Source organism: Odocoileus virginianus, chromosome 2 (genome assembly GCF_023699985.2).
Source record: "Odocoileus virginianus isolate 20LAN1187 ecotype Illinois chromosome 2, Ovbor_1.2, whole genome shotgun sequence".
Lineage (NCBI taxonomy): Eukaryota > Metazoa > Chordata > Mammalia > Artiodactyla > Cervidae > Odocoileus > Odocoileus virginianus.
In genome coordinates this window covers 100,409,598-100,425,225 of record NC_069675.1, presented here as the reverse complement: position 1 = coordinate 100,425,225, position 15,628 = coordinate 100,409,598, and the positions used below count along the sequence as shown (strand labels likewise).

The window sequence follows — 15,628 nt, the reverse complement described above, 5'->3', positions numbered from 1 at the left end:
GGCTCTGGCACCTGCTCTCCTGCACCTTGTCCAGCAGGCCGGGAGGGCTTCCCTCCCCACGCCCAGACAGAAAGAAGAGGGGGAGACAGGATTGGGCGGATCCCTGCCAGACCTGAAGTTCTACGGCCTCAAGACCCGTCCGAGGCCGGGGCCGGGGACCCAGAAGACCAGGGCTTCCCGGCCTGAGCGCTGCTGCCTCGGGGTCTGGATGGTTCTTTGTTGCGAAAGTGCCCAGGCACATAGGGGGTGGAGCAGCCTCTCAGACCTCTGCCCCTCAGTAGACCCTGAAGTAGCCCCTCCAAGCCGTGATGCTCAGAAACGTCTCCAGGTGTCCCTGGGGGGAGACTCCACCCCGGGTGAGACCCCTGGACCAGACCACCCACCACGGCCCCGGTGGCCCAGGGTTCAGGGAGGGAGATCCAAGGTCACAGAATGGTGGAGGGGCAGGGCCGTCGGGGTCACCATCTGTGAGGGCATGGAGGCTGACGGGGCTTCCCAGGCCTGGAGTGGATTCACATGGAGGGCTTCCACCAGCCCCCCAGCCCCGCGGGCTCAGCGAGGGGCCATGTGATCTCACAGTCAAGCCCAACAGACCCCTGAGAAAGGGGTAAGTTGGGGGGCAACCAGGGGATGCATAAAGGTCAGTGAGATCAAAGAGCTCAGAGGGGCCCTTTTCTAGGGAGGAAGGCAGGACTCGGGTGGAGGAAAGCAGAGGGCCTCGGTCTCCCAGGGCAACTGTGACACTGGGCTGGCCTGCACCTCCGCAGTCACCGCCCTCCGGGCCTTGTCACGCCAGGGGCTCCGCGGTGTTCAAGCACACGGGCATAAGAACCCACTAATCAGAAAACAGCGCCTGGCCTGCTCTCCCTCCCACCCTCCGCTCGCCCGTCCAGCGGGACGGCGCGTGTCTCAGATGAATTCTAATCAGGCTGACAAGATAAGAGCATTCTCCGTGAGCATCTCAGAGTAGACACCTTTCTGGCTCACAGCAGCAGTGCCTCGCAGTTGGCTGTGGATGGTGGCTGGCACAGGCTCTTTGTGCAACTGGAATTTGTAAGATAAACACGCTCCAAGCTCACACAATCAGCACAGCTGCTATATCGCTGCCCTTGTAAACTCATCAGGCAGCGCGTGGGCCGAAGGCCTGCTTTAGAGAGCGACGCTGCCGTCCAAGGCTCCCGACCTGGGGCGTCTCTCTGCCCCTGACCTTGGAACACCTTAATTCCGGGAAATGGGAGTTGGGGCCCCTTGGGGTCAGGATGGGGCACTTAATTAGGGGTAAGCGAGTCTAGGAAGAGTCCTGACTGCGGCATGGATCTGGGGGGAGTTGCGGGGAGGTTCCTGAAAAATGAAATCTTGGCTTCTCCTTCCTCCACCCCGCGGGGTAGGTGTGCACTCTGACATGCAAAAACGCTCGAAAGCATAAAGGAGCGTGAACGACATGGGTGGGGACTCCAGAGCTTATGGGCGTGTTCACTCAAGCCCTCCAAGATAAACAAGATGTTTTCTACATACACATGATCCTTCACATCAAATGACGGGTTTTGAAGGAAAGAACCACCCTTGGCTTTCTTGCGGGTGGGAAGCCTGAGACTGAAGACGCGGCAGCAGCCCCGCCCGAGAGGGGGGTCTCTCGGCGCATACACGCCGGGGGACACCGTCTGCCGGGAGCAGGTTCAGGGAGCCGCCTCACTGAAGACCAGACTGCACAAGGCAAAGCGAACGCAGTCGGCTCGGGGCGAACAGACAGCCCCGAATCTGGGGCACTGGGGCTCCACGCCCGTTTAACGAGGTTCCAGGAGCCTCTCGACAGGGTGTGAATAGATGGAGTCTCCCACGGACACACGCCCCAACAGCAAGGTCTGCCCAGACTCCACGTGCAAAGGGCCCAGAAGAAAACGTCCCAAACTTCCCAGGCAAGGGCCCCTAGCTCGTCGCTTGGGCTCAGGAAAGCTGCCCTGAGGGACTCCAAGATCAGCAGGCCACTTAACGGGGACCGTCAAACAGCAAGAGGCCAAGGGGGCCCCGTGTCCCGCAGAAGGCCACCACGTGCTTCCCTCGCTGCCCCAGACTCCCTGGGGGGGCAGGCCCTGCTCCGTGGGAGCCCCTCCCGGCCCCCGGGGCCCCTCCATCAGCCGCTCGGGCTCACATGCAGGGAGCCGATCGCCCAGACCAGGGCTGTTCCCGTGTGGGCGGGCGGGAGGTTAAAGCACCGGATCCCTAACACAGGCCCCACGGACCCCAGGAAAACCCCAGGCTGAGACGCTCACCTTGACTCCGCGAGGACCCGGGTAGCCGATTGGACCCTGGGGGCCGGGCGGACCCTGAAACCAGACGGGAAAGTGCGTTAGCCACACCTCGGGTGGATGACACGGGTTCACTCTGAGCCACCCCTGGGTCCTTCCAGCACAAGCTGGAAAGCGGGCCTGCCCCCAGCACACTGCCCTCTCGCTGCGAGCTGAGCGGATGGGTGTCTCAGGCTGGGCCTGCAGGAGGAGATACGTGGGCACTCTGCCCAGCTCTACGGGGAAGGGGGGCCTGCAGGGGGTCTTCTTGGGATGGAAACGAGCAGGGCAGGGGTCCCAGATCACAGGGGCCCAGTCCCACCCATCCTGAGGGAGATGCTGGAGGGGCCGGGGTGCAGCCGGTACCCACCTGCCCCCCCTTCTCTCCTGGAGGGCCTTCTTTGCCAGGGTGCCCCTGTTGGGAAAGAGAAGGCTGGCGTTAGTCAGTGGCCACAGGGAACGCAGACCTCCTCCACAGCGGTCTCCAGTGTGAGGGTCAGAGCCCGGGTCCCCCCTGTCCCCCCCACAGCGCCTCGGTCCCCCGCCCTTTGGCCCCAACCCTCGGTGGTTTCATCTGTTAACACTAGAATGATGCCGGGGCGCGGCGACGGCAGGGGATGCGCTTCCAAACCCACAGACAGGCCCCAGTCTGCGCCCAGCCCGCGGTGGGAGGGGTCAGTGACAGCAAGGTCGTGTGTTCACGGTCCAGCAGCACAACCACACCGGTGCCCAAGCAAGGACAGGGGAGGGGGACCAGACCCCCCAGGTGCCCCGGCACCCCAGGCGACGCAGACGGGGAGGGGAGCTGGCATCAGGGGGAGAATCCCCCCAGAGGCGCAGAGCGGGGGCCCCAGGAACTGCTCACGGCCCCGTGCTCATGGCCCCCTCCATCCTGGGCCATCAGTCCATTCTCAGAGATTTCACCTTCTCTGACTTTCAGACCCAAGCTGGTCACTAAGTTCAGTGCCTCTGAGCGCAGGAGCCAAACATGGACGATAAAATCAAGCTGAGCCCTCACTGTCGAGAAGCAGGATCCCGCCCCCAGGACGCCAGGAAGAGAAGCCACGTGGCACGGGGTGAGGATGCTGGTGGGGCAGGTGGGGCAGCCTGATTCTAATCCTGGGGACCCCCGAGCTGCTGTGTGACCTTGGGTGAGTCGCTTGCCTTCTCTGGGCGTCCTCTTTCGAGGGTGTATAACGAGAGAGTGGGTCAACTGCTTTCAGCTCGATCCTTCCCAAGTTCTAGGGCTCTACTTGTGGGACACAGCAGTGTTGTGGGTGCCCGGATCTCACCCATTTGAACACATGCTTTGTGTGTGTTCTTCTTAATCTGCGATCACCGTGAACTGGATCTGATGCCACTGCAGACAGCCTGTGGCGGTGGCCGCGCGAGGGGGAGAATGCGGAAGTTCCTTTGTGGGGGGGTACCCCGGGAGCCCGTGAGGTCAATCAGGCATCAGTCAGACCACGCCTGCTGCCCGGGCCTGGAGGGGACACGCTGCCTGCCCTCCACCTTCCCGAGACGAGGCTCACCACCTGCGTCCCAGGCCGGCAGGGCTGCACCTAAATGTGCCTGGGACGGCGTCCTGCCCGGCGGTCGCCGGAGGAAGGGGGGCCTCCTCCCCCCGCCACGTGGGCTCTTTCTGGGCCTTTTATACATTTTCCACCAAACCTAGAATCTCTCCGTGAAGGAACGGCGGTCACGGGCAGCTGTGGGTAGGGAAGGCCAGGCCCTGGACACAGACGAGTCCGGACCCCACATCTGGGGAGTGAGCTGACCCTCCACCTGGCGACGACCTTATTTAAACGGCGGCCGTAAGGACAGGCCTGGGGACTTGCCGAGTGGTCCAGGGGTTAAGAATCTGCCCTGCAATTCAGGGGACTTGGGTTCAACACCTGGTCAGGGAACTAAGATCCCACACGCCTTGGGGCAACTAAGCCTGCATGTCACAACTGACACGTGTCACAACTGACCTGATACAGTAAAAAAAAAATTAAAAAAAAACCCAGAGTACACCTGATCACAGTATTTTGGAACAGATAAAGTAGGATGATCACTGCCATGACCACTGTGTTTTGGGGCAGTACTGGTGTTTTTGGGGGGTATGCCACACAGCTTTCAGGACCTTAGTTCCCCAACCGGAGAATGAACCCATGTTCCTGCAGTGGAAGTGCTAAGTCCTAACCCCTGAACCACCAGGGAAGTCCCCACCGCGATTACTGCCGTTGGAATAGAGGCCAGGCTTCTAAGCCGTGTTCCCAGGATGAGAGCCACTTTGTGGGGGGAGCATGTCGCTCACATATTTTCAGAGTTTGCAAGAGGAAATCCACCCAAGTCAGAGGGGCTGACTTCCCACGTGAAAGGCCGGCCGTCTTCGCCCTCTTTCTGCTCGCCGACCTCTCCCCAGAATCCTGTAACCAGCAGGATTTTATAATGGCAAAGTAATAAAGCTTAAATTATGTATATTTGATATTTTCTGATTAGAAAAGTAATATGTTCACTGTAGACAAATGCAAAAATAATAAAGCTTATTTGTATTTGATATTTTTCTGATTAAAAAAGTAATATATGTTCATTGTAGATAATTAGGCAAGTGGAAGAGAAAATTAAACCCCTTCATAACCTCACCACACACAGTAATGACGGCCAAGGGTGTGATGCGGTGCAGCTGATCTATTTGCTGTGCGCGTTTGCATGCAAAATTGGCATCAGAAGACGTATTTTTAATTTAGTATTATATCAGGGGCATCTCCTCCTGTCACTGAATACTTGCTGGAACTTGATTTTTCTTGGCTCTGTAATGTTCCCGTGAGCCCCTGATTCATTATCTGAACCCTGTTGTGTGCGCCTGGAATGACTTCTTGATTCAGAGCAGCGTCTGCCCTGAAACCTCTGACACTTCTCAGCGGCTCTGAAATCTATCTTCCCTTCGTTCTTAAACCACACCAAACCAACACAAAGGTGGGGAGGAACAAATCTTCTCTTTAAGGCTGCAACCATGTGATGCCTCTGTAAGGAGATGTTTCAAACCTTTGTCTCCTCCCGATTCACCTGTGACGACGGCTCCGTGTCCCTCTGCCTGCAGTGCTGATGTTCCCCCTTTCATCTTTCGCTTTGAGCATCATCACTGTTGACCTGGCACAAACATCCCCCCGCCCCCGGCGTCCTCAGTACACTTGTATTTTAAAGTGCGACCACTGATCGGGGGAAAAGAAATGGAAAACCTATGAGAGGTGGCCTCCTGACTTCCTGGGCCAGGTTGCCCTTAAAGGCCCCTTTCCCCACGGCATCCAAAAGGAATCCGGGGACCCTTCAGGGACTCTAGTTGTTGGGGCTTCAATTCAGGGAGGACTCCAGGTAAGGTCAGGGAATCTTCCCGACATGACGCGTGCTAAGTCACGTCCAGCTCTTGTGACCCCATGGATGTAGCCCCGCCAGGCTCCTCTGTCCATGGGATTCTCCAGGCAAGAAGACTGGAGTGGGTTGCCGTGCCCTCCTCCAGGGGATCTTCCCAACCCAGGGACTGAACCCACGTCTCTTACATCTCCGGCACTGGCAGGCAGGCTCTTTACCCCGGAGCCACCTGGGGAGCCCTCTGACATGAGGTGCTGTGGGAAATGCCCACAGACGCCCGACAGTGAAGACAAAAGGAAAGCTGTGACCACAAGGGCGCACGTCCGCCTGCGCTCAGGGTTCAGCCCTCGAGGATGGGATCGGGCTGGCTTTCACATTGCCATGTTACTTCTTTTCCTAATTTTCCAGAAGAAGGTATTTTATCGTCAGAAAACAGTTAGGTGTCAATGTACGTGAAAGCACATAAAAGCCATGTTGCAAAATATTCATCTCTTTGCATCAAACTCAGGTCAGAGGCGGAAGGCCCCCCACCTGCCAACCAAAGCAGCTCAAGCAGGAATGAGACTGTGATCGTTGGTTCAGATAAAGCGTGTGATGGGTGACTCACTGGACCAAAGGATTTTCAGAGAGAAGACAGGAAGACCCCGCCCCACGCCAGCCAACCACCAATCGATGGTTGAGGGGCTGAACTTTTCACTTCGTTTCTAATGGCGCTATTAACAGAGCAAAATAACTGTGTCTGAAATAATTAATTTCGCTAATCATTCTCTAAAACAGGCTCTCTACTTGGCATCAATTAGATACGCTAAAAATAACCCAGAAGCAAAAAGCCCATTGGCCGCTCCCATGGAGGCTGGTGGGTGCGGACAGGCCTGCGTTTGTCACCATCCCGCCCCCTCCCTCACAGCTTGGCCACAGACGGGTTTGTCCCTCACTGCCTGCTTCTAGGCGGCATCTACTTAGCTCCACAGCTGCGTGTGCACACTCGGCTTCCCAGTGCGTGATCGCTAAAAATACACGAGGCGCTGGCGACACACGCGAGGGCCCGGAGCCCAGCCCCGCCCTCGTTACAGCTGAAAGTGCGGGGCTGGGCTCGCGGGTGGCGGATGCTCCGCCGCGTGCAGTTACCAGCGCGTGACGGGAGCATGTCCAAAACCCAGTAATTCCTGAGCCATCGGATGGGGCTGCATCGAAGGAGCTGGAAGAGGCAACGTGGGCCAGGCAGGCAGCCCGCTCCGGAGCTGGGGAGGGGCCGTCTGCCTGCGTCCCAGCCCCCACCCCTGGGTGGACACGGGCAGGGGCATGAAGGTTGAGGGGGCCAGGGTACTCACTGGGGGTCCGTCAGCACCGGGCATTCCTGGGAGGCCGGGTTTGCCCAGGGGACCCTAGAACAAACCAGAGACTTCATGAGCTGATGCCCCAGGGTGCCCTGGGCTGCCCACCCTTCTCTACACACCCCCAAAGTCACTCTTCAACATATCTGCTCAAAAAGCATTTGCTTAAAAAGGCTGCTCAGAGGCACCGCTCCCAAGGGCTCCGCCCAAAGACAGTGGACCCTCTGCTGTGTCCAGGGCCTTCGGGTTTGGCTACTGGAACAAGACCACCGCCCAGTGGGGACAGGAGCAGGGGCCGTGATGCCCTGAGAACTGCCCCTAGGAGGATGTCCTGGCTGGTGCCAGCCCGGGGGTGGGTTTACTGGGCACCTGAGGCTGAGCCACAGCCAGGCCAGGGCCCAGGCTGTCTCCCCAGCACGTGGGCTCGGGGTGCCCAGGATGTGTTTAGAGCTGACAAATTTAGCAAAAAGAAACACTACAAGGCAAACAAAAGTGCCTGTGTGCTGAGTCACGTCAGTCGTGTCCGACTCTTTGTGACCTCATGGTCTATAGCCCGCCAGGCTCCTCCGTCCATGGGATTGTCCAGGCAAGAATACTGGAGTGGGATGCCATTCCCTCCTCCAGGGGGTCTTCCTGACCCAGGGATCGAACCCAGGTCTCTTCTGCCTCCTGCATTGGCAGGCAGGTTCTTTACCACTAGTGCCACCTGGGAAGACCAACAAAATGAGATGCCCAGTTAAATGGATTTCAGACAACAGAGTTCAAATTAAACTGAGCATCCCGTTTTTGTTTTTCTTCCTGAATCTGGCAACCTTATGTCAACACATAACTAAAGAAGGGAGGCAGGTGGGAGGGACGCAGGTCCACACCAGAGCCAGTGATCGGCGCTCCAGGGCCTGGACACTGGCAGGCGCCATGCCTGCCGGGCTGGGATGCACCCCACCGTCAGGCACCTACGCCGAGCGCAGCCCACCTACCTTTTCTCCTGGAGGCCCGATTGCACCCTGGGGGCCTGGAAGACCCTGGGAGGGGAAGAGCGAGCAGCAAAGGTCAGGGATTTCTCGACCCAGAACCCCTCGCCCCCATCATCCCCAGCCCCGTCCCAGGTCACCCCCCCCAGGCCGCAGGCCCTGCTGGCTGACCGGCAGCGCGGGGCAGCGCTCAGCGCCCACTCAGGCCCCGGGTGCTGTCTCCCAGCTCCCGCCGCCCTGCTCACTCACCTGGGCACCTGGGTTGCCCTGCTGCCCCGGGGGGCCGGGCTCTCCCTGGGGACCCTACAGGAAACACAGCAGGCATTGAAAGGGGCTGTGGACACAGTGTGCCCTGGAGCGCAGGCGAGAAGCCAGACCCGGGGCCCCCAGCTGGTGTGGGAGAGGGCGTGGCCACCCAGGGGGAACTCGAGACAGGAGCCTCCAGGAAAAAGATTCTAATCAGCTGAAATTCCCTAGGTCACCGTGTCAGCTGAAGTCTCCTCTTACAGGAGACCCATGCAATGCATCTCAGTGGGCACTGTTGAAAGCCCCTGCCCTCCACCAGCTTGGCCGGGGAATGAGGACGCTGTTCCCCTGTGTCTCCCTCCCCCGGCGAGCTCAGGCTTGGGACGGGGCAGGGCCTCAGCCCGTGCTCTCCTGCGGGAGGCCCGCACCTCCCACATCTGTCGGGGTGGCCTGAGTCCCCCTCCCACGCCCTGCGTGGCTGCCCCCACCATGAGGCCGTGGTCGGGTGGGATCCCCGGACTTACCACGTTGCCTTTCGGGCCTGGCTGACCGTCCATGCCCGTCACACCCTGGGTGGCATCGAAACAGAAAAGAATCAACAAAGCTCAACAGGCGAAGCCCTCTCAGCACGGCTTGGTCCCTGCCCACGAGGTCAGAGGGTGGCACGTCCTTCATGGGAGGGGAAAGGCCTGACCCCACGTAAATGCTGAGACTGGCTGCAGCTTAATGGGGCTGCTGGGTTCATTGCGTGGGGGCACCCTGCATTCTTGGACAGCTGGGCTGGGGGCCCGGCCCCGGGAAGCCGCTCCTGGACAGACCCCTGCCTGACTATGGGCTGCAGCCTTCCTCTGGGGCTGTCCGAGAGGGTCCCGGCCAGCACACGCAGGGAGGAAACGGGCATCCCGGGGACTGCTGACGACACTGGGCACCGTGCGTGGGGAAGGAGGAGTGAGCCCAGCCGGCCTCCACCTGCAGGCTCACGCCTGCCGGGCCATCCCCCCACGCCCCACACGAGCGCTGGGCCAGGCGCACAGCCGTCAGCGCGGGGGGCTGCCCGCAGGACCGCGCGGGCACAGCTGCGGGCAGGGACGATCCGCCCCACACCTCACAGGAGCGCTGGGCTGGGCGCACAGCCGTCAGCACGGGGGGCTGCCCGCAGGACCGCGCGGGCACAGCTGCGGGCAGGGACGATCCGCCCCACACCTCACAGGAGCGCTGGGCCAGGCGCACAGCCGTCAGCGCGGGGGGCTGCCTGCAGGACCGCGCGGGCACAGCTGCGGGCAGGGACGGGGCAGACAGGCAGGGGACTTACAGGAGGTCCAGGAGGGCCCGGGGGCCCCTTCGGCCCCAGCAGACCTCGCGGCCCCTGCAGGAGGGAAGAGCAAAGAGGGTCAGACTCAGCCCGGAATCCCGGCCCCCTGCCCTGCACCCCACTCAGCCCCCCACTTCCCGGCGTCTCTGCGGCCCCGGGAGCGTGGCCGACACCCCTCCTCACCCGCCTCCTCTGCTCACCCCACCCCGGCTCCCGGCCTGGGCCTTGGGGGCCAGGGGCGAGGCGGGGGCCGGGCCTGGTCGGGGCTCAGTCCCCATCCGCGGGCGCTGCCCTACGCCCTCGGGAGGGTCACAGCGCGGTCACCACCTGCCGTCGGGCCGCTCCCACCCCCCCACCTGCCGGCGCTTGATTTCAAGGGCCCTTCATTCTGACAGAACCTTTTCAGACGCAGCACAAGAAACACCCTCCCTGCGTTCGTTGCCACTTAAATCTTCTTCGCAGTTTTAATACCCAGTCACATAAATGTTTGCAGGAGTTAATAACCCAGAAGGCATTGCCTAGACCCGGCTTAGAGGAGAGCGCTGTGGATGAGCCTCCTTGGGGGCTAAGCAGACACCTGGGGGTGACTCAGTCCCAGCGAGCGGGCGCACGCTGACCCCGGGGGCCCTCCATCACGCACCCCGACGCCCCCTCACGCACCCCGGGCGCCTCCCTCACGCACCCGACGCCCCCCTCACGCACCCCGGGGGCCCTCCATCACGCACCCGACGCCCCCTCACGCCCCCCGAGCGCCCCCTCACGCACCCCGGGCGCCCCCTCATGCACCCCGACGCCCCCCTCACGCACCCCGGACGCCCCCCTCACGCACCCCGGGCGCCCCCCTCACGCAGCCCGGGCGCCTCCCTCACGCACCCCGGGCGCCTCCCTCACGCACCCCGGGCGCCCCCACACGCACCCCGGACGTCCCCTCACGCACCCCGGACGTCCCCTCACGCACCCGACGCCCCCGCACGCACCCCGGACGTCCCCGCACGCACCCGGACGCCCCCGCACGCACCCCGGACGCCCCCCTCACGCACCCCGACGCCCCCGCACGCACCCCGACGCCCCCGCACGCAGCCCGGGCGCCTCCCTCACGCACCCCGACACCCCCTCACGCACCCCGGGCGCCCCCTCACGCACCCCGACGCCCCCTCACGCACCCCGGACGCCCCCTCACGCACCCCGACGTCCCCTCACGCACCCCGGGCGCCCCCTCACGCACCCCGGGCGCCCCCGCATGCACCCCGGACGCCCCCGCATGCACCCCGGACGCCCCCTCACGCACCCCGACGCCTCCCTCACGCACCCGACGCCCCCTCACCCACCCCGACGCCCCCTCACGCACCCCGGACGCCCCCTCACGCACCCCGACGCCCCCTCACGCACCCCGGGCGCCCCCTCACGCACCCCGGGCGCCCCCTCACGCACCCCGACGCCCCCCTCACGCACCCCGACGCCCCCCTCACGCACCCCGACGCCCCCTCACGCACCCCGGGCGCCTCCCTCACGCACCCCGGGCGCCCCCGCATGCACCCCGGGCGCCCCCTCACGCACCCCGGGCGCCTCCCTCACGCACCCCGACGCCCCCCTCACGCACCCCGACGCCCCCCTCACGCACCCCGGGCACCCCCTCACGCACCCCGGGCACCCCCTCACGCACCCCGGGCGCCCCCTCACGCACCCCGGGCGCCTCCCTCACGCACCCCGACGCCCCCTCACGCACCCCGGACGCCCCCTCACGCACCCCGACGCCCCCCTCACGCACCCCGGGCACCCCCTCACGCACCCCGGACGCCCCCTCACGCACCCCGGACGCCCCCTCACGCACCCCGGACGCCCCCTCACGCACCCCGGGCGCCCCCCTCACGCACCCCGGACGCCCCCTCACGCACCCCGGGCGCCTCCCTCACGCACCCCGGACGCCCCCACACGCACCCCGGGCTCCCCCTCACGCACCCAGGACGCCCCCACACGCACCCCGGGCTCCCCCCTCACGCACCCCGGGCGCCCCCTCACGCACCCAGGACGCCCCCTCACGCACCCCAGACGCCCCCTCACGCACCCAGGACGCCCCCTCACGCACCCCGGGCTCCCCCCTCACGCACCCCGGGCTCCCCCCTCACGCACCCCGGGCGCCCCCTCACGCACCCCGGACGCCCCCACACGCACCCCGGGCTCCCCCCTCACGCACCCCGGGCGCCCCCTCACGCACCCAGGACGCCCCCTCACGCACCCAGACGCCCCCTCACGCACCCAGGACGCCCCCTCACGCACCCGGACGCCCCCTCACGCACCCGGACGCCCCCCCCTCACGCACCCAGACGCCCCCCCCCTCACGCACCCGGACGCCCCCTCACGCACCCGGACGCCCCCCCCCTCACGCACCCAGACGCCCCCTCACGCACCCGGACGCCCCCCCCTCACGCACCCAGACGCCCCCTCACGCACCCGGACGCCCCCCCCTCACGCACCCAGACGCCCCCTCACGCACCCGGACGCCCCCCCCTCACGCACCCGGACGCCCCCCCCTCACGCACCCAGACGCCCCCTCACGCACCCGGACGCCCCCCCCTCACGCACCCAGACGCCCCCACACGCACCCGGACGCCCCCCCCTCACGCACCCAGACGCCCCCTCACGCACCCGGACGCCCCCTCACGCACCCGGACGCCCCCCCCTCACGCACCCAGACGCCCCCTCACGCACCCGGACGCCCCCCCCTCACGCACCCAGACGCCCCCTCACGCACCCGGACGCCCCCCCCTCACGCACCCAGACGCCCCCTCACGCACCCGGACGCCCCCCCCTCACGCACCCAGACGCCCCCTCACGCACCCGGACGCCCCCCCCTCACGCACCCAGACGCCCCCTCACGCACCCGGACGCCCCCCCCTCACGCACCCAGACGCCCCCTCACGCACCCAGGACGCCCCCTCACGCACCCCGACGCCCCCCTCACGCACCCCGGGCTCCCCCCGCACGCCCCCCGGGCGCCCCCGCACGGATCGCGCGCCCTGCAGTTCTCTCCCCGACTCAGGCTCAGACCGGCTCTCCAGCGCTGTCCTGCTCACCTCCCCGTGTGCCCCCCCGTTCCATTCCCGGGAGTCCCCGGCTTCGCCTGGCTCCAGGCTGAGCCCTCTCTAATCTGGGCCCTGAGCCGATACCAGAACATCAGCAGAGACTCAGCGTCCCGCCCGGCCCAGCACTTACAGGCTCCCCGGGCAGCCCTCTGGGCCCAACCTCTCCATCGTCGCCCTGTGGGGGAAGAAAGGCCGAGGTTAGGGGCGAGCCGTGCGGCCTGGGCCCCAGGGAGGCACCTCTCCTTCATCTGCCGGAGTCTCGGGCCTGGGGCTGCTCCAGCAAACGCCAGAGCCAACCCTAGTCCTCGCGCCAGCAGGGAAGGCCCGCGTCCTCCTCCCGGAGGGCGAAAGGCGAGGTCAGGCTCCCAGGCCACAGCCCCAGGGAGGGGAAAGCCGGGCAGAAAGCATCCCTGGTTACCTGTCAGGTACACAGACAGACGAAAGATAAACTGCCTGGCAGAAAGCAGACAGAGACAGGGAGATGATGGATGACAGATCAGATTTAAAGACGGGCAGACGGATGTATGGACAGACGCATAGATAGATGAGAGACAAACAGGTAAGAGATGGGCGATTAATAGATGACAGATGGAGACGTACATACATAGATACGTAGACGGGTGACAGATAGAAAGTTTAAAGATAGGAAGGTAAACAGATAACAGACAGACGGATGATGGATCGATGCATAGAGCGCCCAGACCCCCCCACACGCGCATCAGTCTGCCCCACCTCCAGGGCAAGGAAAGTCACTTTCCGGCTCCCTCAGCCTCTCTCCCTGCCCAGACCCTGCGCTCCGCCCCTCTCAGCCTCCCTCTGCGCTTGCTCAGATGCTGAGCTCATCAGCTCCCCCTCAACGTCTTTCCTGAGATCACGCCCCAGGGGCAACTGGTCAAAGCGCTCAGGACACCCACATCCGTCAGCGTCAAGGTCCATGAGCTGCGTCTACCGGAAGTTGGGTGCAGCCCACTGACACCCCCCCAACCACGCGGGTGCGCACCGCCGCCGGCATCCACACAGTTTTCAGAGGAGACGGCAGCTGGCGCACCCTACACGCAGCAGGATACGTACCCTTTCTCCATCTTCCCCCGGAGGTCCCGGTGGGCCGGACGGGCCAGGGTCGCCCTAGGAAGGCAAGCAGGGTCAGCACCAGCCCCCCGGGTGAACGCGCACGGCTGTCTCAACCCCCCGTTTCATCTCTCTCTGCTTCCGAGGCTGAAAATCCCACCCCCCTCCCGGGCCTTTCCCAGAGTCACTCGGAAAACAAGGCGCCTCATGGCTCGTCGGGGGGCGTGGCTGGCTGGCGGGATGCTCCCCGGGCCTCGGAGTCCTGGTGGTGGGTCAGCTAGAGCGGCACCGAGGACCCCCAGGCGCCCCAGGACGCGCGGCAGGGTCCGAGCGGCACCCCGCCGGCCTCTCCGTGGGAAGCAGGCTGCACCCCAACCCCACGCGGCCCCCTGAAAGGGCCACCACTTGGCACTCTGAGGGTCAGTGCTGGCCCGCCCGACACCCTGCACCTCAGGCCCTGCACTCCATCCGTGCTCAGCACGTGCCCGTCGCTGACCCGGCCTGATCGGGGTCCTCGGGGGCAGTGGGGCGCGCGGGCGCGGCATCTCTGGCTAGAGCCCTACAGCCGCCTCCTGAGGCAGCACAGGCGTGATGGGTGACCCATGTGACAAAGCCAACACGTGTGTGGGTGCGCGTGTGTGCACACGTGTGTGCCGTACACACAGACAAGTGTCCGCAGGTCCAGGGTGTGCCAAAACATCGAAGAAGAATCGACAGCATCAGAGAAAACACGTCAGGCAGGAGCCATCCACAGAGCTGCCGGGAGCATTGGCCGGGGGCACCTGAGTCGCGTCAGACAAGCCCAGCCGCAGCCCCCACCCCACCACCGTCCATGGGGGAGGCCACACGGGGGAGGCCATCCACAGGGGAGGCCATGCGGGGCCAGCCCGCATCCTGGAGTCGCCCCTTTAATGGTGCGGAGAGTTCTGGCCGGCCCCCGCAGGGCAGCTGCTGGGTTTCCTGACAGTGTGGAGGCCCCTGAGCAGAGGCGGCTTCCCGCTGCCTGGCCCCTTGAGGGACAGACCCAAGTGGCCCTTTCGCCATCAGCGGTGGTGGAGAAACGGGCCCTCCGTGGGCTGAGCTCGCGTCCCCAGGATGTTCTGTCCATGTCCGGCCCCAGCCCCATGAGGCTCACGTAGCGACCACGCTGGGGTCGAGAGTCTGGCCCCCGGGGAACCTAAGGCTGCCCCAGAGGGCCCTCACACCACTGCTCCCCACGGTCCCCAGACAGCAGACACTCACCCGGTGGCCCTTCTCCCCCGGCAGCCCCGCCAGGCCGTCGAAGCCACGGTCTCCCTGCGGGGAGGACAGAGGGCAGCTCAGCGCAGGCCCCACGGCCCCTCTGTGGGCCCCAGGCGGTGGTCCACACAGCATCTCACACCCGGGGCCCCCGCTGGCCACCCCCCAGCGCACCGGCCACAGCCCTGGGTCCATGTTCCCATCTCTTTCCCCAAAGCCCCAACCAAGGCCACACAGAGCCAAATGGCTTCTGTCCAGAGCCACGGGCAGTGAGCCCTCAGACGCAGGCTGCAGTCTGTGTGTGAGCGCGCACAAGGGCTCCCGGGCTGCCGTCTGCCTGCGCCCCTCACCGTGGCACGCCAGGGCCCAGCGCGGCGCCCGCACACAGTAGGCGTGCCTTCTGGTGCGGTGGACGGCACAGCACCGCCCTCGGGCCCTGGGGCGCCCCGGCTCCCCAGCCAGCCCCCCTCCCGCCGCCCAGGGGGCCTCCCAAAGCCCAGCTGCCCGCCTCGTGTGGCAAACCGCACAAGGGGAGGCTAGTTCAGCCTGGAATGCTTCTGTTTGCAACAAGACGGTAACCTCCTGGGACAGACTCGGGAAGCTTCTCCTCCTCTGTCACCAAAGGTCCCTGAGGCCAGGAGGGCTCCAGGTTCGCTCGGGGCTCGCAGGGGGCACCCGGGGGCCGGCCCACGCCAGCCCTGGGGCGGGCAGGGGCAGTGCCCGGGAACAGCTGCCG

At 64.8% G+C, this 15,628-nt stretch overlaps 1 protein-coding gene across 1 annotated transcript in view; it reads right to left on the bottom strand.

Annotated features, from left to right (window-relative positions):
* COL5A1 (collagen type V alpha 1 chain) overlaps positions 1–15,628 on the bottom strand; it is a 148,730-nt gene that overhangs the window by 52,880 nt on the left and 80,222 nt on the right. The window contains 10 exon segments of the mRNA XM_070455999.1: positions 2,271–2,324; positions 2,656–2,700; positions 6,971–7,024; positions 7,951–7,995; positions 8,194–8,247; positions 8,715–8,759; positions 9,503–9,556; positions 12,716–12,760; positions 13,657–13,710; positions 14,896–14,949. Coding sequence (XP_070312100.1) covers positions 2,271–2,324; positions 2,656–2,700; positions 6,971–7,024; positions 7,951–7,995; positions 8,194–8,247; positions 8,715–8,759; positions 9,503–9,556; positions 12,716–12,760; positions 13,657–13,710; positions 14,896–14,949 — 504 coding nt within the window.